At 53.4% G+C, this 22,106-nt stretch overlaps 1 protein-coding gene across 2 annotated transcripts; it reads right to left on the minus strand.

Moving 5' to 3' along the window:
- Positions 1-297: 297 nt before the first annotated feature.
- On the minus strand, positions 298-21,334 carry LOC138414980 (myosin-3). 2 transcript variants are annotated; one of them, XM_069542907.1, is made up of 42 exons: positions 21,249-21,331; positions 20,718-20,753; positions 20,546-20,600; positions 19,718-19,929; positions 17,963-18,106; positions 17,287-17,443; positions 16,193-16,220; positions 15,749-15,857; positions 15,078-15,170; positions 14,345-14,408; positions 14,167-14,265; positions 13,310-13,413; positions 13,078-13,216; positions 12,573-12,691; positions 12,333-12,482; positions 11,649-11,819; positions 11,243-11,549; positions 11,065-11,135; positions 10,426-10,513; positions 10,226-10,343; positions 9,512-9,635; positions 9,287-9,423; positions 8,947-9,202; positions 8,385-8,627; positions 8,122-8,298; positions 7,869-8,014; positions 7,699-7,789; positions 6,969-7,358; positions 6,755-6,881; positions 6,222-6,340; positions 5,857-6,053; positions 5,334-5,517; positions 4,590-4,755; positions 4,183-4,307; positions 3,386-3,694; positions 3,066-3,269; positions 2,867-2,992; positions 1,851-2,021; positions 1,647-1,751; positions 1,393-1,488; positions 1,158-1,295; positions 298-438 (listed from the first exon to the last, which is right to left on the minus strand). In XM_069542907.1, the coding sequence occupies exons 4-42, from the start codon at positions 19,919-19,921 to the stop codon at positions 412-414; spliced, it is 5,823 nt and encodes a 1,940-aa protein (XP_069399008.1). In that variant the 5' UTR covers positions 19,922-19,929; positions 20,546-20,600; positions 20,718-20,753; positions 21,249-21,331; the 3' UTR covers positions 298-411. The 2 variants fall into 2 exon arrangements, with proteins under 2 accessions (XP_069399008.1, XP_069399009.1); XM_069542908.1 differs by lacking the exon at positions 20,718-20,753 and having other exon boundaries at positions 21,249-21,334.
- Between the last annotated feature and the right edge of the window lie 772 nt (positions 21,335-22,106).

Below are 22,106 nucleotides of genomic sequence, written 5' to 3' on the forward strand. Positions count from 1 at the left end.
TATAACCCAGTTCAATTTGAGACAGGGCTTTCCTGAACCAAGCCTTCATGCGTCCCTCATGTTGTACTGGGGGATGACTCTTTGGACAAACTCCCCCTTCTCCTGCCAGAGCAGTGGTTAACCTAATCTCAAATGTAAACCAAAAGCAATCTCTCCCTGTCCCCACATACACACCCCAGAAAATATGCGGAATAGCTTTATCAAGCCATCTGCTGAGATTTCCACATTGGGCATAAATATCACCAGTGAACCATTTCCACACTGGGAAGAGAAAACAAATACAACGAAACAGCCCCAAACTGAAAACAAAGTTTATTGCATGTGAAAAGCAGTCACATGAAAAGTATCAGAATCAGGAACCATGAAAATACACATTTTGCATATTTTCTGTCCTGTTGCAGAGGAGGGGGCTCACTCTTCGCTCTCATGGACCACCATCTGGGGAGAAAATGGGCATTTCTAGTTATATAAGCAGAGCCTCTCTTCCGGCTGCTTCCCCTCCCCGCAAGCATGCGGTTGCTTGCTTGTCTGTCTCAGAGGACACAGGGTACTCCTTGGATCGCAGGCAAATGGATACACGACTGTCTAGGTGGTGGCCGTCACCCCAGGCCTGAGAGCCTGGTCCTCAGAACAGCCCAGGGGTGGTCTTCCCTAGTGTCTCAGACGGTAAAGAATCCACCTGCAATGCAGGAGACCTGGGTTCGATCCCTGAGTTGAGAAGAGCCCCTGGAGAAGGGAATGGCTACCCACTCCAGTGTTCTTGCCTGGAGAATCCCATGGACAGAGGAACCTTGTGGGCTACAGTCCATGGGGTCACAAAGAGTCAGACACAACTGAGCGACCTTCACTTAGGGACCTACACGCGGTGAGTGCGGTGACGGAGGCCGGCGGCAGAGGGCGCCCGAGAGCTCCGTTCCCACGGAGGGCCCACTCCCTGCTCTTCAGGAGAGTGTTTTATTGGGACTCACAGACCTGGGTTTAGCCGGGCTCTTCTCAGCTGTGTGGCTCTAAGCAAATCCCAGACGGACCAGTTCTAAAGTCGATGGTGCTCCAGGGTCCCGTCCATCTCAAAAATGTCTCCATCTCGGGGGGCTTTCTCCCCGGGAGCCACACCTCCCCTCCTCGTCCTCCCCACCCAGTGCCTCAGGATCACCTACCCGGCTGGAGGTGAAGTCTCGGGTCTTCGCTCGCAGCTTATTGACTTGAGATTCAGCAATATCGGCCCGTTCTTCAGCCTCCTCCAGCTCATGCTGAGCTTTTCGGAACTTGGTGAGATGAGCGTTGGCTTGTTCATCCTAAAAGAGAGTTAAGTGGGTATGAGCAGTGAGCTCCTCTCTGGAGCTCCCGGGCATAAGCAGGGCGGGTTGTCGCCCTGGGGTCGTGCTGACTTACAGCCTCCTCCGCCTGCCTCTTGTAGGACTTGACCTTCACTTGAAGTTTGTCCACCAGATCCTGTAATCTCAGCACATTCTTCCTGTCCTCTTCACTCTTCAAGAGAGAACATGGGATGGCAGGTCACCAGGAGGGGACAGGGACGCAAAAGGTCCCAGTGCCTGGGCTAAAGAGTTTCTCCCTGTTATCAGACAGGACCCAGGGTGAGGTTCCGCATCACAGAGGAAATGCCCCTGGGGTTTCCTTCCACTTGCCTGGTAAGTTAACTCCTTGACCCGCCGCTCATACTTCCTCAGGCCCTTGACAGACTCAGTGTTCTTCTTCTGCTCCCCCTCAAGCTCAGACTCCAGCTCTCGGATCTGGGGGAGCACTTGGGAAATTAGTCTGGGGCTAGATGGAGCATGACCAGGGCAGGCTGGAAAGCTCCGCTTATTACGCTGGGGTCCCTCCCCAAGTACCCGCGTCTCCAGCTTCTGGATCTGCTTCTTCCCGCCCTTCAGGGCCAGCTGCTCAGCCTCGTCCAGGCGGTGCTGGAGGTCCTTCACCGTCTGCTCCAGGTTCTTCTTCATCCGTTCCAGGTGGGCACTGGTGTCCTGCTCCTTCTTCAGCTCCTCGGCCATCATGGCCGCCTGAAAAGCACATCCCACTGATATGTAAACAAAGGTCAGGTGCTTGGAACTGTCAAAACCTGGGGACCCGGAGGACTAGAGCCATGCTGCTGACAAAGGGCACAGGTGACATGATGCCTGAGCCCACCACATTACCATGGACTCTGGGAAGAACTGCACCAGGCATGTAAGCCGGACAGTGAGACCTCCAAGGGCTGCATGGGAAATGGTTTCTTCCCTTTCTTAAACTGGCCCCTTTGGGACCTCCCCACCCCAAGGAAATCCCTTCTTTCATTACCAACCCGTGAGTTATAGAACTCTGAGTCTATAACCCAGCGTCACAGGTGTGGGGTCGGGAGGCTAAGGGAACTGGAGGTGCGGACGGTGCAGGGCGCGAATAATCGCGGGGTAGTGCTCCCCACCAGCAGCAGGTGGCGCTGTGGGAACCGCGCGTCCAGGGACCGGCCTCTGGAGCAGGAAGGTGGGTGCTGGGGCGGGAAGTGGGCTTTCTGTGAGGTGACCTGACTGTTAGGTACGGTCCAAACAAGGCGGGGGGGTGGGGGGTGTCTCGTTTTCATATTTGGAATCAGCCATGAATAGAAGGGAAGAAGAGCATACCTCTCCCAGGGCACAAGACATGAACAGAATTCCTTCCGGTCTTTCTCATCCACACTGCTGTTATTTTTCATGCCCCCCTTATTAATGTGTGGGAGGGCATACGCTGAGTTCTGGGGGTCAGGGGAGTGCTTCTAGAGCAGAGTTCACCCAACATGTGCCCTGGGGGGGCCCCACCCGGTCTGATGGGAACCAGCTTAGGGCTGGAGAGAGAGGGCCTGGATGAAGTGCAGGGCAGGGAGGGGCCTCACGTCGGTGATGGCCTTCTTCGCTTTCTCTTCAGCGTTCCTCGCGTCCCTGCTGGCATCCTCGACCTCACTCTGGAGCTGCGTGAGGTCCGTCTCCAGCTTCTTCTTGGTGTGGATGAGGCTGGTGTTCTGCGGCGGGAGGAGCAGGGTTACCACCCGGCACGTCCAAGGCCAGGACCCGGCCCGCCTCCCCTCCGCTCACCTGGGTGTGCAGGAGCTGGACGCGCTCACTGGCATCCAGGAGCTCCTGCTCTGCGATCTTCCTGCTCCTCTCCGTCTGCTCCAGGGTGGCCCGCAGCTCCTCCACCTCGGCCTGCAGCAGATTGGCTCTGCGCTCCACGATCGCCAGCTGCTCCTTCAGGTCCTCCTGGCCCCGGAGAGCATCATCCAGGTGGAGCTGGGTATCCTGGCCAGACAGTAATGGAAGCGTCTGCGTGAAGTTGAGGCCAGAGGACCCTGAGGCCAGCCCATTGCTGTGCGTGTCTGAGGATGGAGAGGTTCCCCACCAGGGAGCCTACACACCTTCAGCTGCCCCTGGACACTCCGGAGGTGTCTGACGGTCTCCGCGGCCTGGCGGTTGGCATGGCTCAGCTGGATCTCGATTTCGTTCAGGTCCCCCTCCATCTTCTTCTTGATCCTGATGGCCTCGTTCCGGCTCCGCACCTCGGCGTCCAGGGCACTCTGCATCGTCTCTACTGTTCTCTGGTAGTTCCTTTTCAGCTGTTCGATCTCTTCATCTTTTTCGGCCATCTTTCTATCGATTTCTGATTTCACTTGTGTCAGTTCCAGCTGGATTCGGAGGATCTTGGCCTCTTCATGTTCAAGGGCGGCCTTTGAAGAACAAAAACAAAACAGAAATGATACCAGTGATGGGACAGAGCCTGCTACATTCCTCTCTGGGGTAAGAAAACTCCAATGGAATATTTGTAACTAACTCAATAATATTCAAAACTCTTTTTTAAAAAATCCCTAACTTACCTTCAGTGCAGGAATAAAATATTTCATTGCAGTTTGTTTTTATTATACTATGAATCAACAGTAACATTTAGATCATATTTCTTAGGCACTTAAGAGACTATAGATATTTTAAATTCATCTCAGCCTTTTGTAAAATCTCATTTTTAGACCTATTTTAACGTAGTGATTTTCTCCAGTAATTTCAAGATTATTCGCAGGTATTCACAGGTATTTGTCCACATAGTTTGCTAGGAAAAGAACCAACATGAGGACTGTGACTCTGCAGACCTCGAGTGGGGCCAGGCTGGAGCCCCACCGTCACAGCATCTGCTGCCTTCCTGCCTCCCTGGCATTCTGCTCACCTCTGCTTCCTCCAGAGCCAGCTGAATATCAGCCTTTTCCAGCTCGATCTGTTTCCTTGATTTTTCCAGTTCATGGATGGTTTTACCACTTTCAGCGATTTGCTCCGTGAGATCTGCTATCTCCTCTGTAAAGAGAGAAGTTTGATTGCTCTTGAACTTCCGTACAGGTTTCCACACAGAGGAAGCACTAGCCGGATGCTCTTAACTAGTTTATCAAGCTCTAATGATGCTGCTTGCTGGAGATAAGATACTGGACACAGAGAGGCTCGGAAACAAGCCCTTGGGTGTGGAATGCTTCCTGTGGCTGCGCTAACAGACACGCAGATGAGGTTGGGTCCTGAAGTCACACTCCTACAGCCTCACACTCTGGCGATAGCGTGAAGGGGGATTTCACACAAACTGCTTACGCTCCAAATTCTTATTTTCTCGTTTCACAGTTTCAAGTTGATCTAAGGCTTCTTCGTAGGCATTTTTCAGTTTGAAGAGCTCGGTGCTCAAGGAGCGGGACTCCTTCAGAGATGCCTCCAGCTCCGCCTGGCTCTCCTCACACTTGGTTTTCCACTCGGCAAGCACCTGCAATGCCGGGGAGAAAGGCACCTCTGTTCATGGCCCTTCACCTCCAGCTTCTATCTCAGGACCCCCATGAGTGTAAACACTCTGAGAATCGGGGTCCCCTTGGCTGCATTGCTTGTTCCTGTTGACTAACCAAGATTTCATTCCATAAATCAATTCAAGATCAGTCACTGGTCAACAGTAACTGCCATCTCCAAAAAGCAAGTGGACCCTTTGGGAAGGAATTAGCTGGGCCTACTTTCCCTACTGCGAAAATGGCCCTGCACTTCTAAATATTTCATTAAAACCTCTGTTCAGATCAACCTTACTTGTCATACTGAAGGGGAGGCTGCCAGAAACCCTCCCTCTAGGACCCGAATTAGATTTCCACATCAGCCACCCAGACAGACCAGCCATGTTGGGGACCAAGAATGCTTGGGGCTGGACGACACTGGAGGACGTGGCTTGTCTCCACTGAAGTGTTTGGAGGGGACCCCCACCTGCATCCCACTCCCCTTTGGTTTTAGGGGCTTGCCCCAGGTCTCACTGCTCCTGGGGCAGTCAGGACTGGGGCCCCACCTCCTGCGCCCACCCCGCACCTTGTCAAAATTCCTCTGCTTCTTGTCCAGGGCGGCGGCCAGGGAGTTGGCTCTGTCCACGTCGACCATCAGGTCCTCCACCTCCGCTTGCAGCCTCTGCTTGGTCTTCTCCAGGGACGCACACTTCGCGTTCACCGCCTCCACCTGCTCCTCGGAATCCTGGAGGCGCTGAGCCAGCTTTTTCCTTAAAACAAATGAGAAGCAGATGCTGTTTAAGCTTCAGTCCTTCTTGAACATCACTATTCATCTAGCTGGAATCACTAACCTATGTGATTCAAACAGCTTTCCTTTCATAAGCCCAGGAGAACCTCCTGTCTGCTAAAAATCAGTTATTAGTAGCCTGCCTGCCTCTAACCAAGATCACAGTCGTTTGTCTCAATGAAATGTGCTCACACAAGTCCTCTGCTGGCACAGAACTGCCTTAAAAGACAGTGACATTCACTCTCAAGCAGTGCTAATGTCAGTGCTCTCTGTCATTTGATCATTTAGAAGTGCTAGTTCTTCTGAAGACAGAGTTACGTACTTGGCCTCCTCCAGCTCCTCTGTGCGCTGGATGGCGTCCGTCTCGTACTTGGTCCTCCACTGGGCCACCTCGCTGTTGGCCTTGGACAGTGCCCTCTGCAGCTCAGCCTTGGCTTCCTGCTCCTCCTCGTACTGTTCCCGCAGCAGGTCACAGTCGTGGCGGGCGGACTGCAGGGCGTGGGCCAGCGCGCTCTTGGCCTGCGGAAGTCAGGAGAGAGGAGAGGCCCAGTGTGTGAATGTTTCAGGCTGTGTGTGTGACGCAGTCCAGATGTGTTCCCGCTGTCATCACCCATGAATAAAGTTGTCTTTTGTTTCTGTAGGTGGTGCGTAGAGGTTAGATCGGGGAGCATTCCCTCAGCTATGTACCTTGCTCTCTTCCTCTAACTGCCTCTTGAGCTCTTCTATTTGCTGGGTAAATGCTTGCTTGCTCCTGGAAAGCTGCGATACTGTGCTCTCCTTTTCCTCCAACTGACGACTCAGCTCACCTGTGTCCAGAAGGGAAACATTTTTATTTCATCTGTCTGTTCATTCACTCACACATTCCTACTGTGTGTAAGGCACTGTGCTGAGATCTGGGGGTGAAGGCACGTGTCCAGGGCAAGGAAGCTGAGTGTGCACCCTGGTGAGACGCTGCACACCCTGGTGGCAAACGTCTCGAGGGTGCTCGGGGAGCAGGGGGTGTGCCGGGCGCCTCCTCACTCCTCTCTCCTTACTGGCCTCTCAGTGCTCACCTCCTCCAGGGCGCTCTGAATGGCCTTTCGTAGGTTACTCTGATTGCCTCTCTCCCAAAAATCTGCTTCCCTAGAAGTCCTCCCCAAACAAATCCTGCCTTTGGTTTTGACCTGCTGTCCCAGGTGGGTGTCCGGAAGGCGCCGCCCCTCCCGTTCCCCAGCGCTCACCAGCCTCTGTCTGCAGCCGGGACTTCTGGGTGCTCAGCTCACTCAGGCTCCTCTGAATCTCCTCGTTCTTGCCCCGGGCCTCGCTTAACTGGTCCTCCAGGGTGCGGCAAATCTTCTCCAGATTTGCCTGCAGGGTACAGAAAGGGAGAGAACTGAGTCAGTGCTCAGGTGTGGAGGGGCAATGGTGGGAGCCCCCTGCCTCCCACCCCTGAACCTTAGACTTGGACACGCTCTCCACGTTGCTGCCCAGGTCGTCGAGCTCCAGCTTGAACTCGCTCTTCTCCTTCTCCAGCTTCTGCTTGACCCTCTGCAGATTGTCGATCTGCTCCCCCAGCTCGGCCACGCTGTCCGCATGCTTCTTGCGAAGAGCAGCCACCATGGCCTCGTGCTGCAGGGTGGCCTCCTCCAGGTCCCGGCGCAGCTTCAGGAACTCAGCCTCCCGCTTCTTGTTCAGCTCTATCTGGGTGGACGTGACACCCCCCGCCTCCTCCAGTCGCTCACTCAGCTCCTCCAGCTCCCGGGCGTAGTCGCTGCGCTGCTTCTCCGTCTTGGCGCGGGTCGCCCTCTCGGCCTCGATCTCTTCTTCCAGCTCCTCGATCCGAGCCTGTGCGGGCAGGCCATCTGACTCCCAGTGTCAAGAACAGGCTAGTTTCCTCTCCCATTAGACCAGCCAAGTCTTGGGCTGCTCCCAAGACTGTGAGTTTCCCCTGACATGAGCCTTTCCTGCAGCGGCTGATAATGAGTATCCTCCACTCTGACTATGGGTTGATGTGAAATACTTCAATTACGTGTTTTGTTTAAATTGTGGAAAAACTGTTCATTGCTACTGTCAGCCTGGACAGACGAGGCCCGCGGTCCTGCCCCTTGCTCTGATAATGCACAGCAGACACGCCAGCTCACCATGTGTGGCCGAGCGTGAAAGCAGAGTCCCAAGCGCCTCCTACCTGCAGCTCTTTGATTTTCTTCTGAAACTGCAGGCCCAGAGTCTGCTCATCTTCCACTTTGCTTTGCAGTTGACAGTACTCAAAATCTTTCCTGTGAAGGGAAATGCAGGGCGTGTGAGGACCAGACACCCGGGCACGGGAAACCTGAGCATAGCGGTGTCAGGGCGCACTTCTTGAGCCGCTCATCCAGCTGCTGCTTGTCGCTCTCCAGATCCAGGATGGACTCTTGGGCGAGCTTCAGGTCTCCCTCCAGCTTCCTTTTGTTCCTTTCCAGGTCTACACGGAGCTTCTTTTCTTGTTCCAGGGAGCTTTCCAGCTGCAAAAGGCACCATCTCCTTTTAAGAACAAATGCTTTGCACCATGGGTGCCCCGGGGGCTCTTCCTGCCCCAACCCAGGCCTCCCAATTGGCATCCTTCACTCACATCATCCACCTGCTGTTCCAGTTTGCTCTTGATTTTGCTCAAAGAACTGACTTTGTCCTCTTCTGCCTGCAGGTCATCCAGAGTCTGCTGATGGGCCTCCTGGAGGGCCTTCTTCTCTCTGGTTAACTTTGCAATGGTTTCATCCAACCCGGCAAGTTCTTCAGTGAGGTTTTTAACCTAGGAAGATGCCACAAGCAATTCTAAGAAAATATCAAGTTGGGTTTGTACTGACCAAAGCAGCGGAAAGACCCACAAGGGTGTACCTTGTTCTCCGTGGCGTGCTTCTCCTTCTCAACCTTGGCCAGGGTCAGCTCAAGGTCATCTATGTCTTTCTTCAGTTCCGAACATTCATCCTCCAGTTTCCTCTTCTTGGCCGTCAGCTCAGCATTCATCTCTTCCTCATCCTCAGCTCTCTCTGTCACTTCCTTGATCTTAGCCTCCAGCTGGAACTTGGCTTTAATCAGCTGATCACATCTTTCCTCTGCATCCAACAGGTTTTCACTTTCCTTTAAAAAAAAAAAATGAGAATCATGATTTCCTTTAATGTCTTAAAGGAAATTCCAGTGACATTCCAGTATTTTGTTGAATGAGTGAATTTGAACAAACTCCAGGAGATAGTAAAGGACAGAGGAGCCTGGCATGTTGCAATCCATGGAGTCCCAGAGAGCTGGCCACAACTCAGGAAGTGAACAATAACAAAGTATTTTGTTATAAATGGGATCCTTTATGAAACATACCCAGTGACAAGCAAAAATCCCACCCCAGGTCCAGTTTTCTCAGATAATCAAATCTAGGAGAAAAAAATCTGAATCCCTAGGCACATACAGCTTGCACTTGCAGCTGCAGGTCATTCTTCTCTTGCACTAGAGTCACCAGCTTTTCTTCCAGTTCCTTCCTTTTGGCCTCTGACTTGGCCAGTTCATCCTTGGTTTTCTGGAACTCTTCCTTCATGGTGGCCATCTCCTTCTCCGTCTCTGCACTCTTGAGAAGGGGCTTGATTTTGAAAAAGAGTTTCATCCAGGGCCAGTGCTTGACGTTCATGAAGGCTCGAATGTTGTATTGGATGCAGAAGATGGACTCCCTGAAAACAAAACATCAGCTGTTTCCAAGAGAGACTCCCCACTTCTCCCAAAGAGCTCAGATCTGAGCACAGACCCCGCTCGACCTTCTCTGCACCATCTTCTGGAATTCCACACGCATGAGGAACCCTCTGCACACGGCCTGCGTCCGGGTGATCAGCTTGGCCAGGCGGTCATCCCTCATTTCCTCCAGGGTTCCCAGCAAGCCAGCCTTGAAGAACACCTTGAGGGGAGACAGATGCCCTGGGTCAGTTTTCTGGAAGAGTCTGTCAGGGACCACAGGCCAGCGTCTGTTGGAACTGACACAGTACCTTGGTGTGTCCAAACTTGTACTGAGTGTGGTCGATATCAATGGATGCCAGCAGCTTTTCACATGCCTTCTTACTGTCGATGAACTGCCCTTCGGGGATGGCACTGGCATTAAGCACTCGGTATCTGCCATGTGGACACAGAAACATCATAGGCTATTAGCAAAGACGTGAACTTTGGAAACCAGTTCAGGCCTCTCTTCCAAGAGGCAAGAAGCCCAAGGTCCTGAGAGGGAAGGAAACTTGCCCTTGGTCACAGGCCAAACAGTGGCCTGAAATCTAGGCCTCCTAACTCTTCTTTGCCACGTCCTTTTCTGCCACGTGGTGTATCAGAGAAGGCCCTAAGAAAGTGTGGGAGAAAGAAGCATGTATACCTTGACCAGGTGGTGGTTAAATCATTTTACATGGAGTCCACAGCTGTTCAGTGTTTTTCCCTCTCAAATTCCAGCATTTACACACCTCCTCAAGAAACAAATGGAACATTTCTATTACATATGCATGTTCAGTAGCTAAGTCATGTCCAACTCTTTGTAACACCACAGATTGCAGCCTGCCAGGCTCCTCTGTGCATGGAATTCTCCAGGCAAGAATACTGGAGTGGGTTGCCATGCCCTTCTCCAGGGGATCTTCCTGACCCAGGGATGAAACCCGGGTCTCCAGCATGGGCAGGCAGGTTCTTGACCGCTGATCTGCTGGGGAAGCCCTCTTACTACGCACCTCTGTTTGAAGTCCCCGTAGAGGATCCTGTTGGGGAAGCCCTTTCTGCAGATGCGGATGCCCTCCAGCACCCCATTACAGCGCAGCTGGTGCAGGACCAGGCTGTGCTCCATGGCACCTGAGGAGAGAAGCAGCGCCAGCTTCGCACAGACTCTCCTGAAACCTGACCTCACCGCCTCCAGAGCCGGCGGGCGTCTTACCTGGGGTTTTGGTCTCGTTGGGAATTATACAGCGCACAAAGTGAGGGTGTGTTGTTCTTAAATTTGACATCAACTTGTTCAGGTTTTCCTAAAAGAGAAAGATTCAGCTTGACAGTGAGCAGACTGTAGGCTTTTACAGACACAGAGATACAGTGTAACAAAAAAAGGTATTTTAAACTTCTTGTGAATTCTAATAAAGGTCTTATTTAACTCTTTTCAAAAGGCCTTTCAATAGTCCATTTGGCAAGAAGTGTAGGCAAGTCACTGATATGACAGTCTTGCTTCACAGTGAGCCAGAGACCAGCCAAGAACAGGACGCCTGCTGAGTTAACTCAGGGGCGCTATCTGGCTCCACTGGGCGCCTGAGACGCTACTGCCTTGTGTCCTTCAGGCAAGTCAGAAAGTTCATGCTGAGGACTCGCCTCCCAGGCAGCCCGGCCAGTTGCGTGTAAGGTGGGGGTTAAATTCTGGTCCTGCAATTGTTAGCACTCGTCTACATATACCACCACTCTCCTAAGTGACAGTAAGCAGTTAAGACCACATCACTATTCTTGAATAAACCAAGTTCAGCATCTCTACGTTGCTCATTTTGAGATGACTTAAGCCCATTACAAGCAAATAAACTTCTATTTTTCTTACCCTGAAAAGGGCAGAGACGGTTTGGAAGGAAGAACCTTTTTTCTTGGCAACTTTCTTCTTTCCGCTGTCAGCTGAAAGAAAAGATGGTGTGTGGTGTTAGCAGGCCTCCAGAGCTGTTTCCTTTGTGGGTTGAGCTGGGGGAGAAGGGTGGATTCGAGGCAGCCTGGGAGTCTGTTACCGTCCGCGGTGGTGAATGTGGCATAGAGGTGTGCCAGGAGCCTGTTGGAGGACTTCTGGTACAGCCCGACCACCGTCTCGTTCAGGGGGTCCTTGTTCTTCTCCAGCCAGCCTGAGACACTGTAGTCCACGGTGCCCGCGTAGTGGATCAGGGAGAAGTGGGCCTCAGCTCTGCCCTTGACCACCTTGGGCTTCTGGAAGTTGGCAGACTTGCCCAGGTGCTGGTCATACAGCTTGTTCTTGAAGGAGGTGTCCGTGGCCTTGGGGAACATGCACTCCTCTTCCAGGATGGAGAAGATGCCCATAGGCTGGACCAAGGCAGAGCGCACACGGGGTGAGTGGGTGTGAGCTGCAATGACAAGCATCAGGCCTGTGAGGGGCGGTTACCAAGCACACGTGGCAGGTACCTTCTCGATGAGCTCGATGCAGGCGGCCAGGTCCATCCCGAAGTCGATGAACGTCCACTCGATGCCTTCCTTCTTGTACTCCTCCTGCTCCAGCACGAACATGTGGTGGTTGAAAAACTGTTGCAGCTTCTCGTTGGTGAAGTTGATGCACAGCTGCTCCAGGCTGTTGTACTAACATCAAAAACATAATGTCCACACGGAAGGTTAGACTGCTTTCGAAGTTAAAAGACCCACCAACCTCCTTCTTTCTCCTTGTCTCGGCCTCAGCAGCTCAGCTATGCTTTCAGGTGCGGTCACATTCTTGGGCTCAGCTCACATCACGTCTTAAAGTTTTCTCCAGAACTCAAGCTAGAAGATACCTCTCCGTATCCTAAGTCCACGGCCTGGGCCTCTCCTGGACCCTGACCACAGTTTGTCTTATCTATAGTTGGTCTTCTGCGTACTTACATACTTCTCGTCATCATCTGCAAACTACAAGCTTATCTTTTATTCACCTGCAAGTCTTATACCTGGTAGACATTGACAACATGCTCTGATGGGTGTACATGCTTTTACCTGACCCACACTCCGTCTAGTGCCCCTCCCAGATGTGATATGGGGTGACAAGTGCCTGCCTGGACATCTTGCCTGTAATCCTGAGAACCAGCCCCCAGATAAAGCCACCTGAATATCGGGAATGCAAACCTCGAAGATCTCAAAGCCTGCGATGTCCAGGACACCAATGAAGTGCTGTCTCGGCAGCTTGGTGTCCAGTTGCTGGTTGATGCGAGTGACCATCCACAGGAACAACTTCTCGTAGACGGATTTGGAGAGGGCGTTCACGGCATGGTGCACCTGTGTGTGGGGGTCAGCACCTGTGTTGCGTCTGTGGGCAGGAGGCATCGGGTGCCTGCATCCCTTCCCAGCCTCCTGGCAGTCACTTACCTGATCCACGGTCTGGCCCTTGGTAACATACTCATTCCCAACTTTCACTCTGGGGAAGCATAAAGCTTTCAGGAGGTCCGATGAATTCAGGCCCATCAGATAGGCTGTCTTGTCAGCCACTGGCAGGAAAGAAGGCCAGTTACAAGGGAAACCCCAGGTAACTGGCAAAGCCAAATAACCCCTCTGAAAATCCTCCAGATGTTTCAAGGCTCAGCTCAGCTCATCTCCATGTGTTTACATTATGTGTCTCTAAACTGTTCACCTGTGGGCACTAAGTCACCCAGAGAATATAATGGGCTTTGTGAAAAGGCAGCACTGGGTTCCACAAAACCCTGGTCACTCCTCACCGTGTCTGAAGCAGGACCACTCGAGTGACTCAGCAGACAGGGCAGTAACCTGTCGGCATCTGAGCCCCGCAGAGGTTCATCTCTCCAGGGGGAGGAGGATTGATCACTTTCAAGGGAGGCCCCAGCTCTAGCGCACGCCCCAGCGGGTGATGGGGTACCTTCTGTGCCATCCGGCTCTGCCTGCTCCTCCCGCTGCTTCTGCTTGAACTTCATGTTCCCGTAGTGCATCACGGCGCCCGTCAGCTTGTAGAGCCCAGACTTCTCCTCGGGGGTGAAGCCCAGGATGTCAATGGCGCTCTGGCATTGCAGGAGAGCGTGTCAGCTGGCTGACGTCAGTGATGGAGCAGGAGCCCCCCGCCACACACACATCCTTCTCCCTGATCTACTTACATCCGTGGCCAGCAGCTCCTCAGCGTCGTCAATGCTGGCCACCAGGATCTCGCCCTGGCTGATGAAGGGGTAGTCATAAGGGTTGGTTGTGATGAGCAGCAGCTCTGCAATGATGACCAGTTAGAGGGGGTCATATGGATGCAAAGGAAATACCCCCGCCTGGGGCTAAACAGCCTCTCATACTCACACTGTAGCTGAATATAAAGTCCGGGGAAGACTCTGCACCCACCCTGGCCACACAGGGTACAAACCCCAGAGAGAACATTTAAACCCTTTTGCTTTGTGTGCAGACAGCACAGATTCATGTCGGTTGGGAAAGATTAATCAGGAAAACAGGCTGAGCGTGGGCCAAGACACAGAGAGCCACTGGAGGGAAGCCCAGATGGTTTGGTAGAATCGTCGTCTTTTCCAAAACCTGTTGAAAGCTGCAGCCTGTTTCCAGGATTGGGCCCAGAATGCAGAGCAGACATAGCCAGAGAGCAGAGAAGGGCACGGAGCCCCTGTTAGGTGCCATATGAAAAGCGCGGTGGACATCCACCAGCTGGCAGTTCCTCTGACTTGACGCGGGCCTCCCAGCATTTGGTGGAAGATTGGCTTTGTGGCTGACCACAAGAGGGCATCAGAGGACCACTAAACGCTAAGTCATGCAGCCAGTTTCCCTGAACCAACGCTGAAGGCAATCGTGCCTCATTCTTTTTCTGTCCATTGGATTGCATTTCTCAGATTGGCACATCACTGTCAAAACAGCCACACCCCATTTCTAAAACAAATTTCCTCTGCAAGTAGGCACAGCTCTCTTCAGTCCACTCTCCCAAGAGCTGACAGGCCCCAGACCAGCCCCTCGGGGGCATCCTCACCTATGAGCTCGGGCTTCCTATTGGAGAGAATCTGGTAGAAGATGTGGTAGCTTCTCTCAGCCTTCAGCTGGAAGGTCACCCTTGACTTCTCCAGCAGATCTAGGAACGCAAACACGGGAGTGTCTTCCAAACTGTTGCCCCGATGTCCCAAAACATCTGATCCTACGAATCTACTTACACGTTTCAATATCTGCAGAGGCCAGCTTCCCCGTGGTACCAAAATGGATGCGGATGAACTTGCCCTGTCGGGGAAGGGGGACCAGGTAACCTGACTCCAGGTGTTCCTGCCCACCTGGGGAGTGGAACGGAGCCTTTCCCCCGGGAACTTGCAGTTAAGCGTCCTCGTCACCTCTCTCCCTGCTTTGCTGTGCCTTCCCCCACTCCCTTGTTCCACACTGCTTCCACATGCCACCCCAGTCAGCAGAGTCATGTTCTGTTCAAGATGCAAATCAAACCATATCACTTCCCTCTAACAGGATCCTGACTTCTGGAATGAAACCAGACCCTTCTCCTGGCCTGCATGCTCCCCAGGCTCCAGGTCCCTTCCCACTGCCCCTCCTCACTTCCCCACCTCATCTCGCAGAGCCTGCCTCACTCCAGCCTCTCAGACCCCCCGGAGATCCCTTGGCTCCACCAGCCCCTCCCTGCCTCTGCAACTGTGTCCGGCCTCACCCTGTGGATCTCAGGTTCACAGACCAGCGCCCCCCAGGAGGGCTCCTCTGCCGGCCCTGTCTAAAGGAGACCCGGCCCCCTCTACCGCCCCACCTTCTAGGGAACCGTCAGAGTGTCTTGTGGACTTGTTTCCTCCTCCTTTCATTATCCACCCCCAGGACTGCAGGTTCCTGGAAGCAGGGATCGTGCCTCCTCGCTGGCCTTGGCGGACACCCCAGCTCGACCCAGCACAGACTCACAAAGCGGGACGAGTTGTCGTTCCTCACGGTCTTGGCGTTCCCGAAGGCCTCCAGCAGTGGGTTGGCACTGATGATCTGGTCTTCCAGTGTCCCCTGGAGCAGGGAGTCAGGGCAGGAAGAGCCGTGTGTGAGGGTGAGCTCCAATGCCCCTCCTCCCCAGCTGGTCCCTCCCCTGCCCCTGCTTTCCAGCCTAGGGCCCAACCACGTCATCAGCACCTCACTCAGCCCTGTCGCCATGTCGTGTTTGGCTCTGGTTGGGTATCTTGACATGAACCTCATTTAACCCTTCAGCGCCTCCATTCTCCAGGTGGTGAGGTCACCTGTGTTCACACCATACTGCTGGGATATATTCATTTTGAAAGGCAAATGGACGCTACAGTTCTCCCCGGGTGGTGTGTGTGACTCTGGTGTATGTCAGACTGACTTTTCTTGGCGGAGCCTTAGAGCTTGTCTCCTTGGCAATCACAGAATCTGGTCCTGTGAGATCACCGATGCGCTGGATCGTCTAGGAGAGCCGGCTGTCCCGTGCGATTTTCAACCCTGCCAGCACTCCTCCCCTGAGGAGACGGGCACCTCCCACCCCACACATACCCTATGCCTCCTCACTCTGAAGTTAAGACAAGGGTCAGCAGCAGAAGCAGAGCCAGCCTGCCTTACCCTCCTCTCCTTACCCTCATCTTGGAGTCCTTCTTCTTGGCGAGGTCTCCAGTTGCTGCAATTGTTGCAAAGTACTGGATGACCCTTTTGGTGTTCACAGTCTTTCCTGCCCCGGATTCGCCACTATTCAGAGCGATCGAAAGAGAGAGAAGGAGAAAAAGTGTCCTGTGAGTGTGAACAGCCTCCTGAGCCACATCAGATGTGAGATTCCCCACAAAAAGGAGACCATTCGGAGAGACAAGGGCCCTGGGAGAACGGCACCACTGAACACCCTGGACAGGGAACCCCATCTTCCTGAGGCCTCACATGCCTTCTGGCCTGTCCCCCTCCATCTCTGCTTCACAGACTTTGTTCTCTGTACTTTCTCACTAACAGAACAAAGTAAGTGCCATCTTCCCCTTCTGCACTGGGGACAAAGAGCCACAGCTGTGAAAACGCTCTACACCTTGGATACTTACGTGATCAGAATAGACTGGTTTTCACGATCTGCCAAGGGGAAAAATAAAATAGGGTTGATGGTATTATAAAAGGAACTTTCTCAGCCTAAATGTCCATCTACAGAGGAGTGGATTAAGAAGATGGGGTATATACACACGGTGGAATATTACTCGGCCATAAAAAGGAGTGACGTAATGCCATTTGCGGCAACATGAATGAACCTAAAAAGGACCAACTAACTGAAGTAAGTCAGAAAGACAAATACCATATGTCACTCACGCGTGGCTATATGATACAACTGAGCTTAGTTGGAAACTAGAAACAGACTCACATAGGAAACAAACCTATGGTCACCGAAGGGGAAAGGGGTGGGCGAGGAATAAATTAGGATTTGGGGATTACCAGATACAAACTTGGAGAAGGAAATGGCAACCCACTCCAGTACTCTTGCCTGGGGAATCCCATGGACAGAGGAGCCTGGTAGGCTACAGTCCACGGGGTCACAAAGAGTCGGACTGGATACAGACGACTATATATAAAATAAATAAGGTCCTATTGTATAACACAGGGAACTGTATTCACTATCCTATCATAAACCATAATGGAAAAAAATCTGAATATATATATATATCTGAATCACTCTGCTGTAAACAAGTTAACACAACATTGTAAATCAATTATATTTTGATCAAAAATTTTTAATAAAAATAAAAAGAGCTTCCCAGTTCTCCACGTCTCCAGCAGTCAGAGTTCACTGTACAATGACTCTGTTTTGTCCTACATGGGAGCTCAAAGAGACTTCTCCTTGAGAATACAGATCAAAGAGGTTAAGCCCCTGCTTACAGCCAGCCACTTGCTGCCCATCATATTAGGTTGAACCATATGAAACTATCAGCCTTTGTTTTGGGCCCACAAAAATGCCAGTTTCACATGAAGTAGCCTTAAATCCAAGCTTCTCACCCAGGCCTGCAAGGCCCTAAAATTTCTGGCCTCTTTTTTTTCTTAAGCACCTCCCAGTTGTCTGGAGGCTGCGCACTAGAGGGGTGGCTGATTCCAGACCTGCAGCCTCCCTGAGCCCTGCACGCCTCTCCAGGCTTCCTCCTTGGAGACCTACCTGTGAGCATGAACTGATAGGCGTTGTCAGAGATGGAGAAGATGTGGGGCGGGGCCTCCTGGCGCTTCTTGCCGCGGTAGCCCTCCACCACCTCGGGGTTGTACACTGGCAGCCACTTGTAGGGGTTGACGGTGACGCAGAAGAGGCCCGAGTAGGTCTGTGGGGGCATAAAATATGCATATTTATGTACACATGGGTGTGTGCCTATAAAACCCTCCCCCTTTGTTATTTCACTTTTCTTTATGAGAAACTTGTAAAGGAGGCAAGATACGATTTCTCTCTATGGATGAGGCAGCTGAGACCCGAGGGGTGCAGTGACCATCCACAGCAGCTGAGTGACAGCACCAGGACCTGGCCTCAGCCCCACCCCTCCTCTGGTCCCCTCCTGGGCCCACTCATCTCTCACTTTCTCATCCTCCATCACTCTCGTCCCTCTTTTGTTCAATGGCCTCAGTTCAGTTCAGCCACTCAGCCGTGTCCGACTCTTTGCGACCCCATGGACTGCAGCGTGCCAGGCCTCCCTGTCCATCACCAACTCCCAGAGTTTACTCAGACTCATGGCCGCTGAGTCGGTGATGCCGTCCAGCAGCCTTCCAAAGCCCGTCTCCGCGTGAGCCTCTCCACCCCAGCCCCGCCCCCGCGCAGGTCCCGGGAGCCCGCGGGCGTGGGCACTGACGTAGATCATCCAGGACGTGTAGCGGTCCTTGAGGTTGTACAGCACGGCCGGCTCGTTCAGGTGCGTCAGCATGGCCATGTCCTCGATCCGGTCGAACTTGGGGGGGTTCATCGCGTACACGTCCTCTGGCTTCACCACCAGCGTCTGCAAGGGAGGGGGTACGGTGCACACCTGGGCGTCTCTGTGCACAGGTGTGTCTCCCATGCCCAGATCAGAAGGAGGGGGTGCTGGAGGAAAGGCCTGTCTGACAGGGAGGCAGTTGGGGCTGGGGTGGCTCATGGTGGAGGAGATGCAATGGGGTTCGGTTCTGATACTCAGGCTTTTGTTTTTTCCGTCTCCAGTGGTCTGAAGTGAGGGAAGGATGACAGAAAGGAGAGGAGGATCTCGAGGGGATTCAGGGAGGAGGAGGCAGGCCCAGGAGCCAGCGGGAACTCCTCAGCTGGGTCATGCTGGCTGGGCCAAAATCCGGTTCCAGTGGCTCATGGGTGTTGGCGTTTACTTAGAGGGCACGGCAGGTGGATGGCATCCCCGAGGCAGGGACAGAGAGGAGGCGGCCGGTGGTATGGACCTCCAGGCTGGCAGCCCGAGTCATCCTGAGCTCCCTGAAAGCAGCTCCCAGCCCCCACCCAGCATCTCGCCCATTCATCCCCACCTGCCTGCGCTGTGAAAGGGAACCCTCTCCCCACTCCCTTTCTGGGGCCAGAGAACTACAGGGCGGAAGGCGCCACTGGGCAGAGCGGTGGTGACAGGCATCCTCATGCTCCCCTTGAGAGGAGCAGACCCGTCGTGGCGTGGAGCTCACCTTCCGCTCTCCTACCCTCCGCTCACCCGCTTCCTGTCTGAGACCTCCGTTGCAGATGGTGGTTTTCCCGGCCCCGCGTCTGGGCCAGGTGGTAGGAAACCTGCCTTCAAGCAGGGGTTCACTAAAACCATCCAGGCCTCAGCCCGCCAGTGAGATGAGGGTCTGGACATCTTGGACTGTCCTCCACCGGGTCTAGCTTCTGTGCTCCCTGCAGCTTCGGAAGCCATTCCCCACTCCGTCATCCGAAATGTACTGAGAGCTGCCCTCGAGCTTCAGGGCTTGGAAGATGGTTTCAGTGGGTGGTTTCCATGCTGTTTTCTTTCACCTCCAACACAGTGATACTATTTCCTTTACTCCTCTCATTTGGATCCCCACCCCCATTTTATTTGAACCTTTCTTAGAACATTTCTGGATTCTTCTGGTCTAAATTCCAGACAGTTGGGATGTCCAGAATTCCTCCCAGCACCCCCATGCTAGCCTGGCAGAAAGGAAAGGGCTAGACTACTCATTGCCTTCGTGATATGGGGACGCTGCTACTTCAGTCAAGCTTGTGGTCCACTAGGGTCTCTGACCTGCTTTCCTTACTTCCTTACATACTATCGCCAGAAGAATCAGGAGGAAACCTAGGCTCCCAAAGGAGAGTGCTCTGAAGAAGGTCGTCCTCTTGTTGGACTCCCAACTCCACACCTTTGGGACACACACGGCTGGTTCCCACTGACCTAGAGTGACTTGAACATCGACAAATGCGCTGGAACGTGACTTGCTTCGGCCAGCCGCAGGCAGGCGGTTCTCCCACCGTGCAACCTGAGGCCAGGGTTCACGCTGCTTTCTCTGAGGACACCTGGGAGGTATTCACATGTGGAGAGGGCCAGGTGTGGGGCAGACGCACCGACCGGGCAGCCAGGGCAGCAGACAGAGGGCCAGTGGCTCGCAGAGGGAGTGGTGTGGCTTACCCTGTTGTCTTCGGTTTCCACCGTGACCTTCCCGTCCTGGGTGCTCTTAATTCTCCCCTTGGCGTACTCTTCCTTAGAGTCAACCACGAAGCAGTAGGTTTTGGCATCAAAGGGCTGGTTCTGGGCCTCGATCCTCTCCTTTTCCGACTTCCGGAGGAAGGGAGCGGCGATGCCGAACACTTCCATTTCGGTGTCGCTACTCATGGTGTTGGCTGGAGGATGAACCCACCAGGTCAGCCCCCTACCCCCGACTCCAGCCCTGCCCCCATGGGAGCCCAACCAAGGTGGGCCAGGAGCATCTGATTTTTCCCATCCACCCCCGTGGAAAAATCAAATTCACACTTATTGTGCCGACTCTGTGCAAAGGGCATGGAGTGGATGCCACCCAAGCTCCCCCATCCAGGTGAAGGAACCTGAAGGAGGGGGCAGCTCTTGGGACTCAGTTTCCTTTTCTGAAAAGCCCAGGTGTTGCCAAGGGGAAATTTAAAAATAAACACCATCAGAAGTTAACACCATTCTTCAAAGAGAGTGTGCCAAATGGCAAACAGCTAAGGAATTTGGGGACTGCTTCGATTCAAGGTGGCCACCTCTTCACACGAGGAAACTGGCTTTCGCTTCCTTCAACTCTGTTCTGAGAACAGAGGTGGCATCTGACTTGAGCATCTGCCGAGACCCTCTCCCCAGCCTTCCCTGTCCCAGTCCAAGGTCCTCTCCAATCCACCCTGTCCTGGTCTAAGCTCCACAGGCTCCTGCCCCCCAGGCCCCTGGAAGTGGGAGGAACTGTACCCTGGAGACTTCTGAGCCAAGGGACCCAACCTGCGCCCTCACCTGAGAGTCACACCCACAGGACGACAGCGGACAGCAGCAGCCGTGGAAATCAGACCTGCGGTAAATATGCAAAAAGAAAACTCAGGGCACCTGATAGTGTAGTTCAGTTCTGAATCGGGTCTTGAATTAACCAAATAAGGGGAAAGGACTAATAACTTAAAAAGAGTCTTACCCCGGAGACAGGCTGGAAGAGCAGATGGGATGTGACCTACAAGTGATTCATAAAGGTAGTCAAAGCCCCCAGGTGCCCCCAGACCTGGCTCCCACCAGCCCACTAACGCAGCCTCCTCAGTCTGCATGCAGTGCCTCTCTTTCAGAACGAGGCAGGAAGGACAGCATCTCTGTCGAAAAGGTCTGTGGTTCCAGGCTAGGACCAGGCCCCCTCTGACTTCTGTGAACAGGGAGAAGTCTCAAATTGGCAAACTGACACAAGCTTTCGGGGCCTTGAGATCATGGACACCTGCTCGCCAGGCACACAGTGCAGGCGGGGAAGGTGAGGGTAGGGGTGGGGGCCAGTGACCCCACAGCCTCTGCACAGATCAGAGAGGAAGAGGGGGCTCGTCAGGCCACACTGACGGGCCGAGGTCCATGGAGCATCCAGAGGGATCCTGCCCGAGGGGGGCCTTGAAGACAAGGTCGAGGGGACCTCAGGGAGGAGGAAGTGGGTGCTGGAGGTAGAGACCCAGCTCCACCTCTAACTAACCTCGCCACAGCCAGGTGTGATCCTCTGAGCCACACACGGAAGAGAGCTGTGCGGGGCGCCCAGACTCCTCCGCCCGCAGCAGCGCCGGGGGCTGCCGCTGCGGCTTTTATAGCCTGTCCCCCCACCACTCATTCCGGCTCTATATTTGGAAAGGGAGTGACCGATGCCACGAGCTGAGGGCCAGCTCCCTTCCTCACGTTTTTTTTTGCCGTTGCCAAGGGTGAGGTATATATAGAAATGAGCAGGATCCATAACCATTCTCCAGCTGGAGAAAGCTGGAAGTTTGAGATGCCTTTCTCTGAACCTGGGGCCGCGGTGCCTTCACTCAGCGTGAGGGGTGGCCTCGTGGGGGTCCTGCCTAAACTCCATCCTGCAGGCGCCACGTGCTTGAAAATCAAGGTGCATTCTGGGGACAGAAATCGCGTCCTGTGGGGAAAAGGAGTGTAACTTGAGGACAGAAAGATGAAAATCCTCTTGGCACTTTGGGCAAGACTTTTGTTACAACACAGGGTTGTAACAGAATTGTGTGAATGTAAACTTGTGCCAGGAATGACAACAATTATAATCCTCCTCCTCCTTTCACTGTGTAACTTTCTGTCTCATTAGTGTCATTGTTAATTTAATCCTTTCTTAAGCGCCAGTAGGACCAGCAAGTAAATTAATGACAGGGAGCCACCCCGCCAGACAGTATCCACAGCAACAGCTGCTTGAGGACCTGTTGTTATTAAGATACATGACCAATTAGGAAAGACAGCTGCTGGCCAGGGTGGGGGTTAGAGGGTGGCGTGCCTGCAGAGAAACACGGGGATGGGAGGAGAGGGTCCAGCAAGCGTGGCTCTTTCTAAATCAGGGTTGAAG

The sequence above is a fragment of the Ovis canadensis genome, chromosome 11 (genome assembly GCF_042477335.2).
Source record: "Ovis canadensis isolate MfBH-ARS-UI-01 breed Bighorn chromosome 11, ARS-UI_OviCan_v2, whole genome shotgun sequence".
Taxonomy (NCBI): domain Eukaryota; kingdom Metazoa; phylum Chordata; class Mammalia; order Artiodactyla; family Bovidae; genus Ovis; species Ovis canadensis.

Bases quoted from the DNA above. Each gene is read 5' to 3' on its own strand.
- LOC138414980 (XM_069542908.1), bottom strand. From the start codon at position 19,921: ATGAGTAGCGACACCGAAATGGAAGTGTTCGGCATCGCCGCTCCCTTC. The intron at 9,203-9,286 runs GTCGAGCGGGGT...TTTTGTTTTCAG, and splicing joins CAGAAGATGGTGCAGAGAAG to GGAGTCCATCTTCTGCATCC. The intron at 6,341-6,754 runs GTGAGCGCTGGG...TTCTGGACACAG, and splicing joins CCGGCTGCAGACAGAGGCTG to GTGAGCTGAGTCGTCAGTTG.